The sequence below is a fragment of the Podarcis melisellensis genome (genome assembly GCF_964234715.1).
Source record: "Podarcis melisellensis genome assembly, chromosome: 4".
Lineage (NCBI taxonomy): Eukaryota > Metazoa > Chordata > Lepidosauria > Squamata > Lacertidae > Podarcis > Podarcis melisellensis.
The window spans coordinates 39,286,615-39,313,141 of record NC_138531.1 but is presented as its reverse complement, the minus strand read 5'-3'; the positions used below and the strand labels follow the sequence as shown (position 1 = coordinate 39,313,141).

Below are 26,527 nucleotides of genomic sequence, written 5' to 3'. Positions count from 1 at the left end.
ATGGTGCAATGATATATGAAACGAAACAAAGCAAAACAAAAAGAAAAGTAAGAATGGCACAGTTATTGAAGAGCATCCTGGTGAACAATGTAAGGCAATTGAGAAGGAGATCGATTGGAATTGGCTATGAAAGTCAAACTAAAGCAAATAGTAGCTGAAATAATGTGATTAGTATGGTGTATGTGTTGTTGTTTGTTGAGAAAGATGGGTGGTAAATATCATATGGAGGTCAAGAGAAAATCAACTTTGAATGAGTATCTATTGTCAGGACTCCAGGCGATAAATTACTTCTAAAATTCCAGTTCAACATAATAAAGGCACTTTAGCTACTACAATGCAACTACTGGTTGATGGATTGGCAGCTAAAGCAGAATCTAAAGACAACAGTGCTAAAAAGAATGAAATGAAGACTGGTGCCTGGAAGACATTCAAATTAAAAGTGAGATGAATATTCACAGCAAGCCTGAAATTTGCAAAATATCATGGGTTTGCCCTTTCAATATTGAATATTTCTTTACAGAAAGGCATACTTGGACTTGTTTTACAAATATGAAAAACCTTTTGTTTTCAGTTCAGGCATTGATAGAAACACAATGAACTCTTGTTTTATATTCTCAGCTCCTTTCACTGACTAAAATTTTGAGGAAATAAAGAAATATATTTTGTGTCTTGCGTGCTAAAGGGAGGAAATCAGAAGAGTGCAAACAATTATTTTTTTGGGGAAAACCATGATTATATGGAGGATAGAGTCTTGTACCTTGTTTTGCCTTCTCTGCCTTCTCCGAAGCCTGAGAAATTCCTTATGTTGCCTTGACACAAAATTCACTGCTGCGTATTCGAGCAAGGCAGCAAACACAAAGAGAAGACACACAGCCATCCAGATGTCAATAGCTTTTACATAAGAAACCTACAAGACAAAGGAAACGGGAAATAAAAATCATGGCATCTTGTAATGAGGAATGACAGATCTGCATGAGATGAAGACAGAAAACATCTACTGTACAGAGAATGTGGGCTTGCACAGAGAGCCTTTGTCTTCTGTGTTTACTAAGCACTGCAAACTGTCACATAATCTAGAACTGCACTGAATGTTCTCTAATTTTGCTATTATTCCCTTTGAAAAGTACTACATTTGATCCAGTCAAACAGATGGCCAGAATACATACACACAGGGCTGTATTAAGCATATGCAGTGCCGGGGTGCAAAGATCCGCCTGGTGCCCCTCCCCAGGTTACCCAGTCCCAGGAGTGCAGGAGAATGGAGCCAGCCACCCGCCTCAGAGTCTCGCTGGCTCAGTCACCCCAAACTCGTGGTGCAGAGCCACCTGCAGCAGAAGAGCCCACCGTGGCACTCCGAATGATGGGTGGGCTCTTCCCCAGACTCAACTCTCGGGCCCCAGACTGTTGGCCTGGCGCCCCTGAGAGCCCAGTGCCCGGGTGCCCCACACCCCTAGCCCCTATGGGTAAGACGGCCCTGCATACACATCCCCAACATTCACACTGTTTTGTTACTGTATGGTGACCCCTTTGATCTGTTCTCCTCAGTGCCATTTTCTTTAGTCTCCTCAAGTGTGATTGGCTGCGATGACCCACAGGGTGTTCATGACATCATTACTTCAGACATAACATCATGACATCATTATCAAAATCACTTTGGCTGCCACAGCCACTCGGATTCAAGGGCAGTGTGGCTGAGGACTATGAGGGGAAATACGATGAAGAGAAACAGTGCTGAGAAGAACAGCAAAGATTGGACAGGTGTGTGTTTACAATTTTTGCAGGAAATCCACTGAAATTAGAAAGCACTTTTCAATACTCTTGAGGAACATGAAAACAAGTGAGTCCTGACAGAAACACCAAAAGAAACTCCCCAAATGAAGGAGTTTGTGTTTTATAAATTCAGAAATATCACCACCTTTGCAGCAGACTGAAGTTGAGAACTTTATTGTCTGTCCACCACTACATTTGGCATAGTATCTAGAATAACTCTACAGCCACAATGCTGTGCACACTAAAGAGGGAACAGTGGTAGCTAGTGAGGTAGGGTTGAGCAGGTTACCTCTCATAACCCTCAGTCCTGCATCACCAGCTGCTACTGCTGGAGAGTAAGTCCTAATGAGGGCAGTGAGCCTTATTTTCATATCAACACACAGTAAGACATGTGTATAAGTGGAGTCAGGAGGTTTAAAGGCAGCAACGGACACTGTCAGTATATGATAAGACTTTCACAAAGAAATGGCAGCAGAACACAAACAGACAAGGGGGAGGGACCAACAGCACCCAGAAGGTTTTCACTTCCTCCATTAGGGTTTAGGAAAAAGGACCATCAGGACCTGAGGGCAGAAATAGCAAGAAATGGGCTGCCCTTCATCTTGGTTTCGGAACACATTCATAATAAGCAGCAACAACCTCCTGAGTTTCATCCCACTCCCCTTCCTCTGTTTTTTCATTCATTCAGCGCCATCTCAAACAAGTTACTGCCTAATTGTAAGTGAGCAAAATGTTACGAAGCCACTCCAGTTTTAAACGCATGATGTGATTTGGCCTCCAGTGCAGCTGTACTTGGCATTTGTTGTGAGCTCTTCTAAATATATATTTGCAACGCCTTCATAGCATATCTTCCCATTCCCTGCTCCCTTGCCCTCCATCCCATAAAACCACCCACCTTATAAGGAATGTATGAACACCTGGAAGTTGTTCTGAGTCACCTTATTGTTGGATGTGAAGCCTCAAGGATCTGCATTTCTGACTGAAAAAAAATATCCTTCCCTAGAGGGCAGGAGGGCACTTAGCCATCCTGTCACTTAAACTTCCAGATGCTGCACTAGCTGGATTATTTTGACGTTGTAATATTTTGTGTTGTGCTGAATTTTGCCCTCACAGTTCTAGAGAATCATTGCTCATAAGGAAAAAGCTGCCATCCTGGTCTCTTTCTCAGGATTCTAGAGAACTTATTTTATAATTTTGTTTGAGCATTTTAAAAAAATGTTCCTTAATTATGAGGGAGGTAAGGGGCGTTTAGGATTGAGTGAGTGCCCCCTTTCATTGTACAACCATCTCTGGGTCTTCTTCTCACTTTCTGGGAGCCCCACAATATGCTTGGCTGGGCTTTCCTATTAGAGTGGGGACTCCAGAAGGCTGAAGAGTGTAGGCCACCAGAGAGGTTATTTGTAGAATAAAAGAAAGGACAAACATCCCTTGCACATCTTGAAAGAAAATAGTCACCCTCTTTTCTGCCTTGGTCAGACCACACGTGGAGTACTGTGTCCAGTTCTGGGCACCACAGTTTAAGAAGGATATTGACAAACTAGAACATGGACAGAGGAGGGCAACCAAGGGTCTGGAAACCAAGTTTTATGATGAATAGTTGAGGAAGTTGCGTATGTTTAGCATGGAGAAGAAGAGACTGAGGGGAGATACGATAGCCATCTTCAAATAGCTAAAGGGCTTCCACATGGAGGATGGAGCAAGCTTGGTTTCTCCTGCTCTGGAGGTTAAAACCCGAACCAATGGATTCAAGTAACAAGAAAAAAGATCCCAACTAAACATCAGGAGGAACTTTGTGACAGTAAGAGCTGTTTGAGAATGGAACAGACTCCCACAAGAGGTAGTGGACTCTCTTTCCTTGGAGGTTTTTAAGCAGAGGCTAGATGGCCATCTGTCATGTATGATATAGTTGAAATTCCTGCATTGCAAGGGGTTGGAATAGATGACTCTCAGGATCCCTTCCAAATCTACAATTCTATTTTTCTATGATTCTATACCCCCCATGTGGCCATTTCTTCTAACCAAATCAGCTCCCCAGAGTGATATTCTGCCCCAAAGCAGAATCACATACAGATTTATGTGGAAAGAAAATATAGCATTATTCTCAGTGCATTGCAATCATAGGTATAAAATCCTGCATTGCATTGCAATCATAGGTATAAAATCCTGCATCCATAGCAACAATCGGCAAACCTCCCACGAGTGTCAGCAAGATATATATTGTCTGCTTTATCTGTTATGGAGTGTAATTCTCAATATTGACCATTAGATTCTAAGGGAACAAAGCTAGATCTTTAGTGCTTGTTAGTGGCTCACTAGCTTGTCACACAACACTTTTTGGGCCAAACTAAACGCCATTAATAATTATATGAATTCTTATTTTAGAGTAAACAACATGTAGGCACAGGGGTGCCTCATCCAGATCAAGGGGAGGCAATGAGTGCTTAATCCTTTGCTCTCTGATGAAGTCCAGTTCCTAATTGCACTTCTCCCATACTGGCTCTTTGCACTGTATGGAAGCATTGCAATTCTACTCAGGTACATGGGGCCAGGATAAGAAAGAGTCAGCATGATACTGTCAGTACTCTCTGAATACCATGAAGTGCTCAATAATAAAGCCACAGGAAATAGGAGTCCATATTAGACTGCCTGCGGACTTCCTGTACTGAGAAGGAACAAGGAAAGGTGTTTTACTTCACTCTACCCTTATGCTGACTTAGACTACTTGGAGGGGTGGATCTTGCCACACTGACCAAAAGAAGTGGACTAGATCTGATTTAATTGACTAAATTAGGGAATCCCAAAGGTTTCTAGATTGCCTAACTTGAACTGTAATCCTCATAAAACCATGCAATGAGAGGTCACTGGATGATTCATTATTGTGGAATAGCCATGCTTTGCTCACTCATTGTTCCTGGCACATCTGTATGAACAAAATGTCCCCCTTCTCATCTTTCACCTCAGCTTCCCCCCACCCCCAGAGCTCAGAAAATCTGGCATTGGCTGCATGCACACTATATATTTAAACACATGGCTGCCCCCCAGCACCCATTAAAAAGTACAGTTCCCATGATTCTTTGGAGGAGATCCATGTGCTTTGAATGTGCTTTAAAAGTATGGTGTGTACATAGTCTTTGTTATCCCAATGGAATAACACTTTCCCCAGGTATAGAAAGTCTAAAGTAGGGGTCAGCAAACTTTTTCAGCAGAGGGCCAGTCCAGTGTCCCACAGACCTTGTGGGGGGCCGGACTATATATATATATATTTTTTTTGGGGGGGGAGAATGAATTCCTATGCCCCACAAATAACCCAGAGATGCATTTTAAATGAAAGCACACATTCTACTCATGTAAAAACACCAGGCAGGCCCCACAAATAACCCAGAGATGCATTTTAAATAAAAGGGCACATTCTACTCATGTAAAAACACGCCTTAGTTTGCCTACCCATGGTCTAAAGCATAGCTTTTCTTGCAGGCTATGGAAGATATAGATTTCTCTAGCCATTTTCTCCTCCGTCATTTGTCACTCTTCTCTAGGAATCTAGGCTCTCACTTTTAGAGAAAGGATTGGATACTGTGACAAACAAATTAATTTTTAAAAAATCCATAGTTTGCCATGCAGTCAAATGATCATTAATCAATTCAAAGCCATTTTTTCTTAACCCAAACCGAATATTTCATGCGGATGCTGAATTATTTTGTTTTTGATGACTATGAGTGATATACGTCAGGAAATGTGCTTGCAGTTGCTCTTGATCAAAGATACCTGGAACATTTTTACCTGCCCTGACATCTGCAAAATATTAAATCACTCAAATGTATTAAATGGGAAAAATAATATATGATATATTTTTGCCTCCTGCCTTTTCTAAAAAAAAAGCTTTTGTGTAACATGTCCACCCCCACCCCCCGAACAATAGAATGTCCCCATTCCATCTCCAATGTCATCAAGGTCTCTTCTACCTTGGAAAGACTCCAGACTTGTTACCTTGAGTCTGCCGGTGGCGAAGGACTGAAAAGTGCTCTTATTTGCTCAAGTGTAATTTGTGAAGAAAACTGCAATTTGGGCTATATAAAACTCTTTCGGAGGGGGGAAGAAATTATTCACAGAGACGGTCTTTAGCGTACTAGACTACGGGGGTACTGCATGCTGACCAAACATAGTTGTAAAATAATGAAATAAATTGAATTCAGGGTTGCTTATTGCTAGGATTACTATTATTATTTTGGTTAAAGCACCTTGTCATCATATCAGGTATGATCCGCATAAAAAGAGAAGAGTCAAGGAATTTGTAGCATAGAAGTGAAGCCAACACTCAACAGTGCCACAATCCATAGTCATACATTTCGCCTAATACAAACACACATACGGATCCCTTCGAACCACCACTTTACATCTTGTTTCATAAATCTGTCTCATTTTATGCATGGGGGGTAACAAGCATGCAAGGGCTATTCAGTGAAGTTTTTAATGTTTAATGTTTTATTATGTTTTTTTATATGCTGGAAGCCATCCAGAGTGGCTGGGGAAACTCAGTCAGATGGGCAGGGTACAAATAATAAAATTATTAGGTAAAGGTAAAGGGACCCCTGACCATTAGGTCCAGTCAACTCTGGGGTTGCGGCACTCATCTCACTTTACTGGCTGAGGGAGCCGGCGTACAGCTTCCGGGTCATGTGGCCAGCATGCCTAAGCTGCTTCTGGAGAACCAGAGCAGCGCACAGAAACGCCGTTTACCTTCCCGCCGGAGCGGTACCTATTTATCTATTTGCACTTTGATGTGCTTTCGAGCTGCTAGGTTGGCAGGAGCAGGGACCGAGCAACAGGAGCTCACACCGTCACGGGGCTTCGAACTGCCGACCTTCTGATCGGCAAGTCCTAGGCTCTGTGGTTTAACCCACAGTGCCACCCACGTCCCTATAAAATTATTATTGTTGTTGTTATTAAAAATGTACCGCAATATTTGCACTCAGAAGATACTAAAGAGCAGGCTTCCTCAAACTCGGACCTCCAGATGTTTTGAGACTACAATTCCCATCATCCCTGACCACTGGTCCTGCTAGCTAGAGATCATGGGAGTTGTAGGCCAAAAACATCTGGAAGGCCGTGTTTGAAGAAGCCTGCTAAAGAGCTTCCACATTCACTTCTGTGAAGGAAACAGGACTTGAGGTGGGGTTTGCACATAATCCTTCTAGCTCTAATCATGGTTTGAGGAAGAAAGACCATCTTTTTCCTTTTCAGAATGAGGCTATTTCAGCTACCCAAACCTAGAATGACAAGGACCTTTTCAAGCTGGATGAGAAAATAGTGATCATAATAAGAGGAGATACCTCATTTGCTCACATTCCATCATTTAATCTGATGTTGTTTTCAGTGTCGGCAAGGCAATTGTCACTAACCAATGGACTTAATTTATTCATTGCTAATATGGAGAGACTATCAGTCATAAGAAATAAACAAATAAACTTCCTTTCATAATTATGCCTTGAAGAAAGTCATAGAAATCTGTGTGCTTTGAAAGAAGCTTCTAATGATAGAAAAGAATTCAGGAGGAGGTTTTTAAAATAATTTTTTGGCTAATCATCAACAGCAAAGATCAAGAGTATTTTTTTTTAAGCCAATAGCTTCAGGCTTACTTTTTCTAATTTTAGGTTCTTCTTATTTGGTTCAGTGAACTGGATCACTTTTAATGGTTCACTTAGTTGCGACTGCTATAGAAACTACAGTGTGGAAAATGTATTTTCTTAATGTACTGCAGTCACCTGCATAGTTGGAGTCATTCTGAGCTTCACCAGTGTTTTCAAAGGCAAAAGCAATACGGAGCTGTTTGTGTGTGTACACGCAGTTGTGTGCATGCACACACCCACACGTAGAACACTTAACTGCACAATTCAAACATTTACATTTCCAGCTGCTAAATACTGCATGTCTTTGTTCATTTGGCTTATGTTTTCCAATGCTGAATAAAATAAACTATACCTTTAATTTTGCAACAAAGCTACTCACATTACCATTTTAAACAAAATGTTGAAATCAATTGAATCAAAAGTGCTCTCCATTTAATATCAAAGCTATCAAATGTTAAATGAATTATGTAACTTACACTTTTGACTATTTTGGGTTTTTTATTATATAATTTTAATTACGTTTTCTGTTTTACAATTTAAAATACTCATTTTACATCCTTAAGATATCAGTTACTTCGCTTCTTCTCTTTCCAGTGTTCATTTTACATATCATAAATCCCTGCATATTTTACAAAAACTATACCAATCAGTATTCTATTATTGCATCCATCAAAACTTATTTACACTGTTGAATTTGTCTTAATGCTGCCAGCATTTTCAGCTGTACACAATTACAGTGGTGCCTCGCAAGACAAAAAGAATCCATTCTGCGAGTCTCTTCGTCTAGCGGTTTTTTCGTCTTGTGAAGCAAGCCCATTGACGGCTTAGCGGCTTAGCGCTATTAGCGCTTTTAGCGGCTTTTAGCGGCTTTTAGCGGCTTATCGGCTTATCGGATAAGCGGCTTAGCGGTTTAGAAAAAGGGGGGGAGGGAAAAAAAACCACAGGAACTCGCAAGACATTTTCATCTTGCGAAGCAAGCCCATAGGAAATTCGTTTTGCGAAGCACCTCCAAAACGGGAAACTCTTTCGTCTAGCGGGTTTTCCGTCTTGCGAGGCATTCGTCTTGCGGGGCACCACTGTATTTCCCATATATTCCATAAACATTTTCCAATCGTCTTTAAACATATGCTCTTCTTGTTCTCTTATTCTATATGTTAAGTCTGCAAGTTGTACATATTCTGTCAACTTAAGTTGCCATTCTTCTTTGGTTGGGTTAACTATTACAGTTCTTTTGCACATGGGCCACCATCAGCTTTTTTTGGAATTCTTTTGGACTTGTTCATCTAGCTCAGCTGTTTCCAACCTTCTTCCCTCCAGATGATTTGAACTACAACTCACATCAGCTCCAGCATACACTGCATACAAAATGTGTTTATTGGGCAAAATTCACATTAAAATGCTAGTGAATTTTCATGAGCATTAAAAAAAGAAAGAAAAAATGCCCCATTGCTGCAGAAATCTGAAGAGCTAAGGGCTCATCCAGACTTCCTTTTGCAGTGTGCTTTCCAGGCACAAGTCAGTGCTCTAAAGCTTCATGCCCAAGCATTATTTTTGTTTGTTTGTTTTTTGGCCCAGTGCATTTTACCACTGAATCCACGAAAACAGCAAATGCCATTTGAACTGATGCAGTGGAAAAACATGGATTTTCCCATGGAAAGTGCCGGAACAAACACACACACCTGCTCAGACACAGAGCTGAAAAGCCATATGAAAGAAAGTTGGAATGAACCCCAGATTTCAGACTGGGAACTGGAGAGAACCTTCCATCCCTTTGCTAGCATGATACAGCCTTTTAATCCACTGTAAATGTGCAAATATAAAGTTCTAGTTTACCCTTGAATCCTTCCTGCAAACAGTGACAGTTTGTAGGCACTGCAAGTCAAACAGTGAAAGATATTTGGATGGCATGTTTTGTGTACAGGTACCAAAGGCTCTTCCAGATTAGCTGCTTATACAGCATTTGCATTGATTTGCTTGCACAAAGCTTACATTGTGGTTTGACTATTGAGCATTTGTTCTGATTTGTTAATGGGATGGCTATACAACAATGAGCATTCAACCTGATTTGCTCGTGAGGTATTTATACATCATCCTGTTAACCATTTGTTCATTCCACACTTCTCAGTTCTTTCCCACGTTGATTTCCTAACCACCAAAAGTCCATTCAAAATGTGGATTTGTTGCACTAGGGTGACAGAGTGTTTTGATTCATTTTAATTGTGCAGAGCTAAATTTCCTGGCATGTGCTCGAATCTCTTCTGCAGAACACTTTCTGGAGCTACTCTGTGTCTCTGCAAGACCTATGTGATGTTCTTGAACATCTGCAGAGCAAGTCTGCCAAAGGTGAGTGAAACAGTCCAAGTCTCACAGCGAAATGTATTTGGGTGGTATGGTTTGGGCACAGCTACCAAAGCAGTATAAAGAGTTATTAATCCTTTCTCTCCTTTAAATATCCCTTTCACTGAAACATATGAACAATGTTGTGAAAAGACACCTCTCACCTCCCACAATTCCTTCTTGGACTCCTGGTATTTGTTTATTTTTTAAAAAGTTGGGCTTGTAAATGCAGGTGTACAGGGACTTGTTTTTAAGCCAGCCCAGTTTTATTAGATTCCCTTTCATGTTGCACCTTGTGAAAATAAGTGTGTGCACTTATCTCACTATGATGGATTTCTCTCGGTTGCTGGCTGTCAAGAAAACTTGTTAGTTACAGCGCACCCATCAAGCTTTATTTATGGCTTGGCTTTGAAAGATGACCACATCAGGTGCCTGTCCAGCTCCTTTATGAAATGTTAAGACAACAGAAATAGTGTATGCTCCTGTAATACAAAATTCTCCTGCAATCCCATAGAGAACTTAATGCACAACCTGGGAGTTGCAACTTTTCTGACTGACCGTCCCTTTACTTGGAATAAAGTGGTTTATTGATCGTGCTAGCTGGTCGGCTGCAACATCTCAAAGTTGAGATGTACCACAATTTGAACCCATTTCACCATCATGGGATGACCCAGACCACTTGCTGCTTACCAGATGATAGACTTTAACTCGGTCCAATCACATGACAAATTAATAATTCTTCTCTCCTTTGGCCTTTGGAGTCCTTCATCTTTTTATAGAATGTATTTTTTATATATAATAAAGCTGGAGAATGTGTGTATACATATATGTATACGTGTGCGTGTGTGCGTGTGTGCGTGCATGCGCACACACATTATCACAAGTGTTTATTTTGCTAATGACTACAAAAGAACTGGGGGGAGGGGCAGAAAAAAGCAGCTCCACTTGAACAAAATCCTAAAATGTTGTAATGTCTGTGTGGAAAATCATGAGGCCCAATAAAAGTTTTATGTGCCTATATGAAGCAGAATGCTGCTCTAGATTTATAACATATGGTACCCAGTGTTATGATTATGGTTCTGTTATATGGATTGTGGCCATGCCTGCACAGTGATATTTTTGTTTGACAAGCTTCCGCAGGAGGTGAGGATGGGCAGTTCAAACAGTAACTGTGAGGATGGATGGTCACTTTTTATTAAGCCCACAGAGAACAATGAACCTGTCATACAAACCATTCCTCATAACTGCAGCCTGGCATGCCTCTGCAGGCTTGTTTAAAGTGAACTGAACAATCAAACACCAAGATGCAATCACTGTGAAGAATTATCTGGGCTTTGGTCCCTGAGATCTGCCCCTCCTGGGCTTGGTAGTTACTTGCTCTCAATGACAGGAAGGCATGGCTTTGATGAACTGAAGTGTCTGCATAGGGAGTGATGGAGCACATAGAACTCTGGGTTTAAATATGCCGATGCAAAGGCCAAATCTGTGGCTTTGCAGTCTGCTAAAACTCGGTGCATTCGGTTTTCTGTGCACCACCACACCTCATGCAACTACTTTGCTCAAGCTAGCAACAAATGACACCATGTTCAAGAGGGTAATCTAAAGGGACTTTAGTAAAAGAGTGGCTAGCCATGCACACAACAGTTGTGTAACTTGGCCTGAATGTTAGCTTTCAGGGTTCCAAGAGCTGTCCTTCACTCTTGCAATTGGAAATGTGTTTGCTAACAGTGTCACCGCCTTGTTTTGAGTGGAACACACTGAATGCAGATTCTGTGCGTGCTGAATGGAATGGAATGGAATGAGAGTTGTGGGGCATCATCACTTAACTGACCTCCTGGCAGATGGATCACTGCTGCTTACTGGGAGGTAGAGCTGGAAGGGCAAGGCAGCAGGACGGTGAGTTCTGTGAAAGCAGCAGGAGACCATTGGTGCTCTTGCTGGTGTGTTTGCACAGCGCCAACCAGCTGCCAGCTGTAACTCAGTTGCCATAGGTCAGGTGAGCACCACCACTCTGCCACCTGCTACTGTGGATAAATTGTAACTCATTTAGAAATTATATAAAAGTTGTGCTAATTCCAAATTAGCAGCACAGACCATTACTAGATGGCAAATGCCTTCATATCCTAGCTAGTTGAACTATTGGCTGTGAAACATTGCCTCCAGCTATTACTATCTTGTTTCTCTTTTCTTGTTTCAAAAAAGTCAAAGTGCTACCATGGGACTGAAGGAAGCTAATGTTAAAAGAGATGAATCTCAGCATAAACTTGCAATTTAGAAACGTGGGTTGGCAGAATGAGAAAATAAGGGCAAATATACTTGATGATTGGCAGAAAGTGACATGCAATGAATTCTCCACCTCTTAAATTGGTCTGATTTTGCTATGAGAATAGCAAGTTCAAATGCAGCAGTTCTTTTGGTCAAACACATCTAATGTTCCCTCTCAGAATGCAGATTTAAAGTGAATGGGTGTCATATAGGCAGAGATATCATATATGACAGGCATTCACAATGCACATACAAATATCATTGAAGAAAAAATGTGATACTGAATTTGCTTGGTCTTGGGCAGCAACACATTCCCCTCTTCCTTCGCTGTTGTACAACTTATTGCTAGGATGAGTTTGCAATAAAAATTCCACCGAAGCCTTAGAAATCTAGGGTTTATCTTGTAAATCAATACATGGTTTTGAATATCTTATCTACCACACCCTCAAATTTGTGAAACATTCAGATCAGTAGCTTACAGACTCTATGTACATTATGTATTCATGGGACACCCCACCTCCTTAAGATCTGAGAGTCTCTCTCCCATTGTCAAGAAGGAGACGTACCAAAGAAAACTAAGAAAAATACACACACACAAAACCCTGGGAAGTTCTTTGTTTCTTTGTCTCTTCTCTATACATCTAGACACCTCTTAAGATGTCACAATCAAATTTCATGTTCCCGAGATCAATGAGATTTATTTATTGTATTTGTTTGGCTATAGTTGGGTGCCAATTGGAATTCCAGAAAGCTGGAGCAGAAATATAGGAAGCCTGGTTTCTAACTGGTGCTCATTGATAGGGAGACAGAAGGGGTGAAGGATGGGGAGCTTAGCACCGTGCATCATGGCAAAGCCAATCTCATGCTCTTGCTGCTCCTCACAGTTCTGAGTTCCCTCCCCCTCACCCCTCTCCTCTTGGGAAACACCAGCAGCCCACTGCGGTGGGAAGCTGGAGAGCAAGGGGGCCTCACCAGGGCTGTGTCAAGGACCACTTCTGGGTGACAGACTCAGACCCACCCTGTCAACTCTGGTAAGTCAAAGGAGGAAAGGAGGGTGGAAAGGGAATACCTGGGAAACTGGAGAAACATCAGTGTTTGTTTCAAAGGCTTCTGCTTAGCAGTGGACCCCCAGCTGGTGCCTGACTATGCTGCCTGTTGATGCTGGTCATGCATCTCAGCGCTGCATAGCTTTGAAACTTGGCCAAGATTAAGTCTAAACAATGCCTTGAAGCCCATGAGCAGCTACATGCAAACACCAGAGCCTCCTATTGCCTTAGCAACTGCATGCATATCTAAAGCATTTTCTGCACACTTCAGAAATACCTTCTTTTGGAAACTTGAGTCATCCAAAAGACGTGTGTATTCAAAATAAGCTAGCCTCATATTTGCTGGATTCTGAAAAGGCAAAGTATTTGTCAAGCATAATGCAGCAGTGTTTTGTGAAGAAATTTTGAGGTAACTTGGAAGAAACCCAACAACTTCTCTGTTTCTGCTTCCACTTGTAGGTAGAAACTGTTAGCTCACTGAATACAACACAAGAATTAAATGATTTGCATATACTGCCTTCTATTGCTTTCAGTAAATGTTAACAATATCTGCAATGATTGGGAAGACTAAATAAAGATTGGGGAACCTCAGGCTCAAGACCTGAGTGTGCTCATCCAGAACTCTCTGTTCAGCCATCAGGCCTCAAGTGAGTAAACTCTGGCCCACCTGCCTCTGTGTGTATGGAAACCTTTGGTTTTTGTTTGGCTGGGATGTCTTACAGACGTATAGTCTTACAGAAGCTCTCAGCAGGCTGCCCTTTTCGGATTGTGGCCCTCAGTGTGAAAAAGCAGGGGGGTTTTCAGCTGGAACTCAGCTGAACTCAGTTTCAGCACCTCTCAGGTGGGTGCCATTGCCATTCTGAGAGAACAAGGGTGATTTATGGCACCCCTTTTTCTAGAAACCCTGATCAAAGGAGTCTCTTGAGCATCTTGAGGTGCTTCTAAGCATACAGGGAGAGCATGCAATTTATGCTTCTGTCTGCAGGATAAATGCAGCTCTAGAAGATTCCTGACTTTTAGGATCATATTTTATATATGCCGGATGCTGTATTGTGAGGTGAGATGACAGGGCTGCTGTGATCCAGTCATGTGGAATTTGCTGGAACTATCTCATAGAATAACATCTTATATCCTCTGAAAAACCTCTGTTTTTCTTTCAATATACAATCAAGAACAACAGTTTCAAAAAAACAAACAAACCAGCAACAACATCATGAACTGTAAGACATGCAGTCTGGTCCTGCAGTTACTGATATGACACTCAATATATTCATGAATATATTTACGTCTTACTTTGTATGTTTCGTTCCTTTGTTGTCAACCATTGTTGTTTTGTGTTTGTGTATACAGCCCCCCCCAATGTATTAAAATACTGTGGAAACAAGGTTTTAAAACCATTTACTTTAGGGCTCTGATAAACCATGAGCCTATGATGTATTCATATTTGCTTTCCAATTATGTAAGACATCAATATTTGGGCAAGATATTTAATGGCTGCCATTTACTCTTCACTCCTGGCACTTTAGTAAGTCATCAAAGGGAAGCTGTGATTCTCAGATCACTCTGTTTGACACTGAGGTTGCCAAAGATGTCACATACTTTAAAGACATTTGGATGGGAAAGAGAAAGAACAAGGGCATATTTCCTTCCTCCTGAAACTGTGGGAGCTGTACCATGCTAATTGTTTTATTGCTATATGTTCTCTCTCTGTCTCTCTCTGTGTGTGTATGGGGGGGGGGCTCTGGAGATGGGAAAAGGTGAAGGATTTCATTTCCCCCCTTTTCCTCCCACCTGAAATCTCCCCACAGAGTTCAGAGAGAGCCCTTTCCCCCTTCTTTTTAGCCTCACATCCATGCCTATAAGCTGTAAAGACCTTAAATGGCCCAATCCCCCTTCACAACCATTTTCCTTCCATTTGAGTGGAGGCTGGCCCACTAACCTTACTCTGCCCTCAGTCAACCCCACCTGCATGACTTCTTTCTTACTATCATCAAGAGAATGGCACTGCCTGTAGCAGCTTCCTCTTCCATGTTTCCCGTTGTAGAACTCAGCAGGGAAGAGGATGGGGACAAAACTAGAGTTAGCTGGTTCTGCCTGTCATTAGTTCTGGCTCCACCTGCTGTTGACCTCCTGTTGATCCTACCAGTCCAAATGGGCATCAGTCCCTGCTGTTTTGTATCTTCCACTGAAACCTTCAGAATTTCACAGGACTTCTGGATATGGATCCTTGTTGCACTCCCCCCTTTTAAGGACACTTTTATCTTTTAATTTTCTTCTTCTTAGCGTATCTGAGGAGTACCATGAGCATCCAGAAACTACTTGTTTTTGGCTGCCTACCTTTTTACTGCCAAACTGAGAGGCACCAGACCACCCAAGTTCCATATTCAAAGGACTGATGATACTGACCCTGCTGGCAAATTATTTATTTATTTGTTAGTTTATTTTGTTCCATTTAAGGATCCTTTCCTAGGAAACATCTCAAAGTGATTTAGCAATAACACACCAGCAATCCAAACATATACAAAACAATTTTATATATAAAGACCATTTCAAAGGAAAAACAATTTCAAATCCTATACATAGATGGGGGGAGACGAGGGGAACTCTACTTAAAAGGTTTGTTGAAGGTCTTCAGCAGGTACTGAAAAACAACAGAGGTGTGCTTGAAAGGAAATGAACTGTGACCCCTGGTTTTGATTACTTGCAAGTTGCTGTACAGAAGTGGTAAAAATAGAGAGGCTTTCAAGGATTTTAAATCACCTTTGTGTCTTATGATTTCTTTTTTAAAAATGCCAGAAATGTCAGTATAATCTCCTCTGCCATTAGTAATTAGAAATATAACAAAGCTTTTGTTTCCCTAGTGAACTCTGTTTCACACATAACCTGCTGAATTTATTTCTTCCATGTAAACTGACATTTACCTACCTGTCATCATGAATCTACAGTGGCTGCGGTGAAAAAGCAAGCCAAGAAACCTATCAGGCCACCAAAGCTGGGAAGATCCAGGCAGATAAAAAGCACTGTGGAGAGGGGGAAGGTATCCACCAGCTCAGGGATTAGGGAGAGGGGAGAAATTAAATACAGTTCACATTTGAAAGCGAATCTACCCAACTTTCCAAAACACTTATGTTCTTCCAAGTCCACACTTCTTTGAATTTTTCAGCAGAGCTCTCCAGCCATGTATCTAAATCATGCATAAAATTGGACTGTAAAGGACTGTGAAGCAGCTTGCAATCATTATTCTAAAATATCAGAGTATTGTGTCACGCAAAGCCACCTTTTACAGAAGAAAATAATCTGTGGTTACCCTAAAGCTCCTTGACTATGGGCATGTCTATGCCTGCTTTTGTGCTGTTATTTGGGCCTGGAGGTGCAGATTGAAGATGACAAGAACGCGCCCCCCAGTCTCACTGTTGTGGTCCAAAGGAAAGCAGAGCAATATGTTTGGTGCCAGCTTGGCCACAGAAGTTGCTGGAAGGAGGTGTACAAGACATCACCCAGCCCTAAAAATAATTATTAGGGATTCTACTCTAGATTTGTGCAGGGTTTGCTCCTTAGCCTTTGCTTCTCCCAAGGTGCAAGGCAGCAGAGATTTAGGATCAGAGCTTATCTTCTCCTAGATGGCCTACCTTCCCAGGTTGACAAGCCCCATTTGCCCCTCACTTCCCCCTGCAGCACATGCAGAAACAACCTTCTTGACCCAGTGGTCTCATCCGCTGAATCCCCTGGAGCCTGTCTTCACATGCAGGGGAAGTTCTACCCTCACCTGGTTTAGCTGGCCAGTTGAAGCCATTTCCAGGGTGTGGCTGCTATCACATGCTAACAGCCTCCAGGAGCCACAAGTGAGAGCTGAGTGCAGGGTAGGGACCAAAGTTGGACAAACTACCTGAGAAGGAGTGCGGTGTGTTCCTCCCCCAACACCCAATATACCCCAGGTTCATGATGGAGACAATGCATATGAGCCTATGAAAACAGGTCACAAAATTCCTTATGTTGGTTTCCTTATGTTCTTTTGCTTCTATGGACCAAAATGACTATTCTTCTGAAGCTGTCATGGTTGACTAAATTGAGTGTTGAGGGAATGATCCGTTTCCCTTTTACATGTCCACATGGTTCTGAAAAACTGCTTAGAGGTGCTCATGTCCTTTCCAAAATTATTTTAGAAGGAGGATACTTTGAGTTTTCAAAGGTCACCTACTAGTGTTGTTTACTACTTTATAATTATTTTCAAATGAGAAGTGAAGGTTCTAATCAGCAGCTTGGCTGATTAATAAAACACAGGAGATGCTCCATTGTCCCAAACTACTTAACGAGAAACTCATTTCTCAAAGCCCTTCTTAATTACTCATGATTACTCGTGAGCAGATTAGCTGTACAACATTTAGTTCATCCACATCTCTGTTTCTCCTCCAGCTGTTCCTCTTCCTTTCAGTTCATAAAAGATGAAGAGTTTTCTTTCCTTTTCACTGTATCATCCATGCTCGTGCCTCCCTCAATTTCTCTCCTAAGCATGGATCCACCTTCACCCATTTAACTATTCAATACAGAAATACCAATAAGGATATTCAGAATGTTAATATGAAATGCAAATTCCACCAAGCTGTAGATAAGGGAGAGATGGGAAGCAGTGCTGCATTCTTCTCTTATGTCAAGAGACTGGCTGCCATCGGCTCCTCTTCTCCCAGAACAATTTCCCTTTAAGATGATAATTATAAGAACTTCGTAAGTTTAAGAACTGGTATCTGAGTTTTATTTTTTTCTTCTCCCTCCCCACCTTTTTTTTTTGCATCTTAGCATTTCCAAGAGCATGGGTAATCATATGTTTGTGGGGACATAGAAGAAATGTGATTCTATTTCCTTATCCTTCTACAGAAGGATACAATGGTTGAGGATATTTCATTTAGAAGACCTGTTGATCTCTAGCCAATAGGGGCATATCTTCAAACTTATATAGGGTTGAATCTCTCCAAAGAATCCTGGGAATTATAGTTTGGCAATGCTGATGAACATTCTCTGTTGACCTGTCCCTATCTCCTCCCCTCCCCTACACCAGGTGTGGTGTAGTGGTTAAGAGCGGTAGACTCATAATCTGGTGAACCTGGTTCGATTCCCCGCTCCTCCACATTCAGCTGCTGGGTGACCTTGGGCCAGTCACACTTCTTGAAGTCTCTCAGCCTCACTCACCTCACAGAGTGTTTGTTGTGGGGGAGGAAGGTAAAGGAGATGGTTAGCCACTTTGAGACTCCTTCGGGTAGTGATAAAGCAGGACTATTTATAGACTCTAAGATATTCTCTTCCTTCCATTTTTCCCTCTCTTTCCCTCCTTTCCCCTCCTATCCTTTCTACTGAAGCCCTCTAGACATTGAGTTCAAGTGGGCACAGGATTGCAGCCAATGCACATAGTGTTCAATACATGAATATCAGCATTTGCTAAATGGATCAGTTGGAAAGTTGTGAGCTCAGTGTGCAGATAGTTTCCTTCTAGTGAGGAAAGCAGACAAAACTCTGCAGTATGAGTCATTAAGTATATTTAACCTCAGCCTTGTATACCACATATTTGACAGTATCTGAGATGCCACTGGCAAACACTGGCCATGCAAAAGCCATGTCATGTAGAAAATTCAGAGTTGAATTTTAAACTGGCTCTTTCTTAAAGACATAAAAATGGAATGTTAATACTTTTATGCGACTATCTTCTGCTAAAGAAGTATGGAATATTAATGCTGGAATTATCTAAAAAAGTATAAATTTCTATTCTCTGTTACTACTCCCCCCCCAATACCCTTGTTATTCCTTTTATATATGTCAGAGATCATAATTAAAGATAATACATGGACCAGTGGATCTACTCAGTGTAAGAGAACTTCAGTAAAGGTTTCTTTATTCATTAAGTATTTTAAATATCATCTTTCAGAGCATAGTTAAAATATAACATGTACAGTGGTACCTCGGGTTAAGTACTTAATTCGTTACAGAGGTCCGTTCTTAACCTGAAACTGTTCCTATCCTTTAGCACCACTTTAGCTAATGGGGCCTCCTGCTGCCACTGCGACGCCAGAGCACGATTTCTGTTCTCATCCTGAAGCAAAGTTCTTAACCTATTTCTGGGTTAGCGGAGTCTGTAACCTGAAGCGTATGTAACCTGAAGCGTATGTAACCTGAGGTACCACTGTATTCAAATTTCATAGGAACATAAGAACAACCTGTTGGATCAGGTTGATGGCCCAACTAGATCACCATCCTGTTCTCATCGTGGCCAACCAGATGCCTGTGGGAAACCCACAAGCGGGTTTTTGAGCACAAGTTCCAAATAACTTTATTAGAAACACAGCAGTTAGAAACACAACATCTTAAAAGCATGGGTCAATAAAACCTCATAAAAAATTTATTAAAAGCCCTCAGCAATTGTACAAAAAACAAGCAAGCAAAGATAAACCCTGCAGCTACAAAAACCTTTAGAGGAAGTCCACACCAACCAAGCATGTTTCCAAGGCCCATTTGATGGCCTGTATTATAGGGAACCAATTCACTTGGAAGGGGTTCCCTAACTGGAGAGCAACCACAGAAAAGGCATTGTCTCTGTTGTCCCCAAACCAATTTATCGTCTAGGTGGGCAAACAAGCTGGCCCTCTGAAGCTTATCTTAAGAAATGAGCACACTTCATATTTCCAGTTGATCTTGATAAATGTCCAATCCAGTAGAATTCATCTGCATCTTGAAAAGCATGTAGAGCTGAGAGAGGAAGTGGGAAAGAGTGTCACTCTTTCAACTTCCTTTTTCAACTCTGCGTATTTCTAAAGTGAGAAAAAGGTAATAACCCTTAGCACCTCATGACCAAAGGGGCAGTGAGGTTGGGGGCTCAGAGGCCTTACCGGCACCCTGGAAAGACTTCACGGGTGTCACACTAGTGAGTCCTGTGATAGAGGGACACGTACAGGATTCTATTTTAGTGGGCTGATTTGTGATTGTCATGGTGGCCAGATCCATCAAAGCATATGCAGCAAGATTCTCTACACTTATCATAAATACATGTAGGTTGGGCAGGGGGAGCCTACTGCTATGACACTGGTCCACCCAAGCATTCACTTCAGGCCAACAACCCCTGAAAGAGCTTCAGGACTCAGGTTATTTATGAAGGGAATGTTCAGTTACAGATACAGACTGAACAGATACGGGTTGTGCCTTCCATCCATTGTTTCCAAACGAGAAAGCCAGTACAAAATTTTATGAAGTCTCCCTCTGCTCCTTCCCCCTACCGCGTTCCATATGAACAGGAACTAAGTATGTGGAATGCTGCCTTGACAGCAGTTTTAAAAGAGACTATTAGGTTTTCTTTACCTGACCTTAAATTTTCTGGTGAACAGCTCCCTGCAGCTCACTTTTCATCAACATCACTGTCATTAACAGGCTCGTCTTTATTCATGTGTAACAGCAAAATCTCCCATCTCCATTTCTCCCCTTAGGTAAATGTCACCATCCCTATGATTTGTGGTTAGTGATTGCTACATACAATATCACATTTGTCTCGACTTAGTGGTGCTATGTAATGCGAACATTTTGGTTCCCGTTAGGATGAGTAAAGTCATTTTGTGTTCCCTTGGCATTTTGGCATAACTTGATGTGCGGACAATGCGTCTCATTTAGAGATCTAGAAGCAAGGTGCTTCCCCAGACCACTGAACAAACTCTCTCTAACCACGGGAATACCAAAGAGTCATCGGATCCTAGGATCAATGCTGCCTCGTGATGGCGCACTGTTCCAGGGGCATTCCCAAGGGGGAGTGGAAACAGTAGCTTTGAGTCAGCAGCTTCCAAAAGGAGCGCCTCATCTATAGTTAGTGGCAACATTAAAGTAATAAATATTATTATTATTATTATTATTATTATTATTATTATTATTATTATTATTAAAACAAATCATTGCCAACGCCAGCGTTGGCCCCCCTGGTACCTTTTGAAAACTGTTTGTGCCTCTTGAAATTACCTCCCCAGGTCCAGGAGCTCTTTTGTCCTCCCATCTTCTGGCTCAAAACAACAAACTTATACGTCAGCCCTAGTCCCAAGCCATAAAGGTCTTCAGAGGATAAGACCAGCAGCCTGAACCAGGCTCAGAAATGGACTGGAAGCTATTGCAGCTGCTAGATGCTAAGCACCTTGTCTTGGGGATGGTGGCAAATGGTAGATGCACCTGTCAGGGACTGGGCAGAGGAGGAATGGTGGAGACCGCCTCCCCAGCCTGACCCTTCCAGGGAGGAGGAAGAGGAAGATAGTACAGATTTACAACAGGGGGTTGAGGGAGGTAGCAGCTCAGAGGCAGATGAGGGGAAAACTTAGGAAATCATGGGAAAGCCGGGACAACACCCAGCTGACACGTTGTCATTAGAAAGCATTCCAGACCCTCCATCTCCTAGAACCCGGCGAGCCTTAAAAGTAGGAGAGCAGAGCTCAAAGACAGAGGGCACATAGCAGCACCTGTAGAGGAGGTGATGATGACGAATGAGGAAGTGGGAAAGACGGGCGGTGGAGATTCACTCAGGACAATGCCATTATCCAAGAGGCAGGGTTCTATAGCCCCTCTCTGTAAAGATTGAAATAAAAAAGGGCTGTTAGAAACTTTTACTTGTCTTATACTTTCCTGGCTAACCAACTAGGAGCTGCTGACAGCATCCTGACAGCACCATTCCCTATTCCACCACAGGAAGCAAAATGCTTTGGCTGGGCCTCATTCCTACACTTCCAACAAAGACCAAAGAAGGCAAACAACAATTGTCAGCTGGAACTGGGTCACCATAGCCATGGTGTGTTGTGTGCATAAAGATGCTTAATGAGTTTTATTTCTATCAATTCCATTGTATACTTACCTGATCCACAACTCCTGGACTAATGTGTGAATTGGTATGTAGGATGCCCCTCATCACAAGTGGCCCCAGGTTAAATTGTTCCAATATAAAAGACGACATAAACCATAAAACACAATTAAAACCTATCACCTTACATATCCACCACTATATCTCCCCAAATATTCAGAAAGCCTGTTCATAGGTATTCCCGTGGATAGAGAGAGTTTGTTCAGTGGTCTGGGGGAAGCACCTTGCTTCTAGATCTCTAAATGAGACGCATTGTCTGCACATCAAGTTATGCCAAAATGCCAAGGGAACACAAAATGACTTTACTCATCCTAACGGGAACCAAAATGTTCGCATTACATAGCACCTATGTACCCGAATACATTACAAAATGGATCTAGAAATGTGAACGTCGAGATAGAATATGTATTAAAAATGCATTTTGTGATAAAATGTATAGCATATTACATATTTAACTTTTTATGTAGGTTTTTTAAAAAAATGCAGGTTAATTCAGAAATGAGTAGAACAAGAATGAATACATGTGAAATTAGCATGGACTGTATAATAGGCTAATCGGTCTCTTCCTAGTGCTCTGGTACTTGCATTCTTGAAAGCACCCAAAAAAGACAATTCTAAATAGTGCCATTCAGTATCCCTGAAACTCACTGAGACAGATAAGAGCAACCTTCAGTTCTCTGAACTTAGCTAAAACTGTCCACACCTCTCTGAGCCACAAAGGTTGTCTGAAGCATATGTTGAGGAGTTTACAAAAGATTCCCCATGCCCTCTCTACTCACAGCTGGAAAGCCCGAGAAAAGGAGTACCTTTTATGGTATCTTGGCAACTCCACTCTCTCAGAAAAGAAAATGTGTGAAATATGAGAGAGACACACAGAGAGGAAGTTGGAACAAACAAGAACTATATATCTATGCCTTACATTACATAAGTTATTTTTAGATCCAAATCATATCATTGATTTGGTAAATAAATATAGATGAGTTAACGTCTTACTTTTGACAATCTGCAATCTGTTAACTGTTGGGTACAATATATTTTTTTGTCGGATACAAAAAGAAGAAACTTTTAGTCACTGTCAGATACTGTTTTTAATATTTGCTGCTTCAGATACATTAAAGGTATTCTCATTAGCCACCTTCAGTTGTTTCTTAATACCAAAATGTATTCTAGCTGAGCTTTTAAAATGTCATAGAATCATAGACTTGGAAAGGACCACAAAGGTAATCTAGTCAAACACCCTGCAATGATGGAATCTTTTTGCCCAATGTGGGGCTATCAAACCCATGGTCCTGAAATTAAGAGTCTCATGCTCTACCAACTGAACTATCCCAAGACTTACTGATGGAGAAGATAGTCTCTTAGATGTTAACACCAAGCCAAATGTAGCACTGGGGTTCCCTAAACCTATGCACTAAGGCTGCAATCCCATACACCCTTACCTGGACATACCTAGGACTGCCTTGTGAAAAGAGAGGGATTTTAATGCTTTTCTTGGCAAACTTCCCAGAACAGCAAACTATTGCTTGAAATGGCTCACTGCATGTTATTTGTTAAATGAGGTTTAATGTCTACTCCAGTTACTGAATTTTCCGCCTTTTGAGAATCAGTACTAGATAAAGCAAATGTAGCACCTTGTCTCCTAAACTATTAAATACATTTAAGAAAAACAAACCAGTTGCAGCAACACCTAAACTCCTGATGATGCATGGCTTTAGAAATGCAATAATATTGATATGGAAAAATAGAGAACAAAGGAAATATCAAGAACCTGTTGTGTATGATTAGTCTGTGGTATATTGGACAGGATGCATCCCTTTAAAAACGGGATTTTTACTTGCTTCAGTTATAGACTGTAAAAAGCCCCATCCTTGACTCTTGATGCGCTTTTAATGAGGAGCAGCTGCACACATGCAAGTCTCCCTACATGGAGCTAGGTTCTGACTATCCTATATAATAGCTAAAATGAACCCTGAATGATTAGGATTAGATTATCATAACAACAGTGTTTATGGGAATCATTACTAAATGCTTCATATTTGCCTGGATTCAACAGGGCTCTTATTAGGCTCTTATTTTATTTGTATAATGTATATTCTGCCCCTCATCACAAGTGGCCCCAGGTTAAATTGTTCCAATATAAAAGACGACATAAACCATAAAACACAATTAAAACCTATCACCTTACATATCCACCACTATATCTCCCCAAATATTCAGAAAGCCTGTTCATAGGTTGTCACTGAAAAACAGACAAAGCAGGCACTTCAGGAGGGGAAGAGTGTTTCACCACCTCCCTGAGAAAGCCCTCTGGAGCGTCATAGATCTCCTGACCTCAGGTAACATTAACACTACCAGATCATAAGAGCTGGGCAGCTTTTTGCAGGGACCAGGAGCTCCTTTAGAAACCTGGGCTCTAAGCTATGAAGGCCTTTAAAATCTCAGAAGCAGAATTTGTATTGTATCTGGAAACCAACAGGAAGCCAGTGGAAATGTTTCAACGCCAACAAGACATGTTCTTGGTGATGTCCCAATCGCTCTGCCATAGCTTCAGAGGCCGTGATCTCTCCCTCTACTTATGACTCTTTCACACACATCCACTTTAGAGGGGGAGACAAAAATGGCTCATCAGCTCTAGCTGGGACAGTCCTTTCTCTTGCCAACCCCTCCAACTGACATGAATTTCTGGCCTGCTGTCCTTCCCAGTGAAATTCCTTCCTTTCCCTTTGCTGTGCTTGCCCCCCAATGGATGAATGCTACCACTCTCATAGCATCCATGGCCAGAACAATCATTCCATGGGAGAAGTCAGCAACTTCTTGATGGTACAATACCCAACACCACCTCTTCCTACATATACTGTTTTTCAATGTTTTGCTTTCCAGTGTACACTAATACACCAAACAAGAGAAGTGACATGGCAGACATGCACCGGAGTGTTTGTCTTATAACGGGAATTTATTCATACTACACGAACAACATTTGCATTTGAACATGTCTCAGAGCCACATGACAATACCAATCAAAAGCCTTGTTAATTATCCATTGAGAAACACCGCCACTCCATTGCTCCCTCTCTCTCTCTCTCTCTCTCTCTCTCTCTCTCTCTCTCTCTCTCTCTCTCTCTCTCACACACACACTTAATGCTATCTTCTTTAATTCCTTACCCATCCGTACTTCAAAAATAAGCAAAGATAAAATGGGCTGGTACTTTAGGTTTGAGGAGTTCTTGGCCCAGTTTCACAAAGCTGATCTCAGCTTCGTTCTTGCCTTTGGATCTGAGAATATCCGTGACAAAAGAAAGAGAAAGCTCTTATCAAAATTGCATACCCATTTTGACCTTGCTGTTTGTCAGTACAAAACACAAGTTTGTATCTTGAGTGCTTGCCTCATAACTTATTTGCAAGCACTGCAAATAAAGCTGCTGGCTTTAAAAAATGGTAAACAAAAGGAGGGCGGGATGAAGAAGAAAAGCAACACAATTTTGAGGAACTCTCTCCTGCCTCAGTTGTAAGTTTCCTGAAAAAACTGCAAGCATATCCTTGATTTTTTTGTTTTTGTTTTTTCCCCACTGTACAAGAAAGTACACGCAACAATAAATATGACTGTATTTAGCTAGTGAGATAATTGATTTTAATTATTATAATTTAATGGCTCATTACATATCCTTCTGTCATCCATGCCTCACTGTGATTCCCCCACCCCTTTGCTGTGTTTCCTTTTTTTGTGTGGGGAAAAAAGTACCAATGCTCTATTTTCTTGCAAATGTTTAAACTTAGAATTCCATTTGCATGTTGCGTCGTCTTCTTCTTCTTAGCAAAGGAATAATCTGAGTTTGTTTTGTTCTAATGTGTAAACATCATTTGTATAAGTGTCTGAAGGTCTCAGTTATTTTTCTTCTAAAGCTCCTGGAAATTTAGCAACACAAGCATTTCCTACAATGGTGTAAAAATCCTGGGAAAGTTTCATTCTGCTAAATGCCTGCATGTCAGGTTACTGTTAAAGGCACAGGAACAAAGCTACCTTTTTATAACAAAAAAGTTGGCAACCTTAGACCTATCTGCAGCAGTTGGAGACTTAGAAATTGGGGGTGTATATACACCGTACATTGAAAGCACATTTAAAGAACATCCTCCCTACCAAAAAAGTATCCTGGGAACTTTAGCAGTGTGGACTGATCAGACCAGTGTGGGGCCCTTCTGAGTGTGGAGGGATATAGATCAGACCATAGCTGTCAACTGTCCCTTATTTGGCGGGAAAGTCCCTTATCCTAGCGCTGTGTCCCGCTGCTGTCCCTTATTGATGATGTCCCTTAAATTCCCCAGGTTTCAAAGGAAGCAGCTCCTCTCCCTGCCATGGTTTTCCTTGCTGCACCCCCTTTGCCGGGTTGCCTTGGAAGGGCTCAGAAGTTGAATATACCAGTGTTCGGAAAATCCCTTATTTTGGCTGCTGATCCCTTATTTTCGAGGCTGCTGGTCCCTTATTTTCAAATCTGTAAGTTGACAGCTATGGATCAGACCCATATGTAGGTAATTGACAAAAGAATTGACTGGGCACCTAGATTCAAAATGCAGGGCTTTTCACATTTTCCAGCAGGAGAAAGCCCCCAGCAGAGTTAAAA

The 26,527-nt window shown here is 41.6% G+C and overlaps 1 protein-coding gene across 12 annotated transcripts in view; it reads right to left on the bottom strand.

The window, feature by feature from the left end:
* The window catches only part of GLRA2 (glycine receptor alpha 2), a 112,690-nt gene that overhangs the window by 21,430 nt on the left and 64,733 nt on the right, over positions 1 to 26,527 (bottom strand). For 11 of the 12 annotated variants that reach the window (XM_081907643.1, XM_081907636.1, XM_081907642.1 and 8 more), the window contains one exon: positions 758 to 907. The exons of the other annotated variant lie outside the window; for it this stretch is intronic. In XM_081907643.1, the coding sequence (XP_081763769.1) occupies positions 758 to 907 (150 nt within the window). The remainder of the gene's footprint in view (positions 1 to 757; positions 908 to 26,527) is intronic. 12 annotated transcript variants of the gene reach the window in all.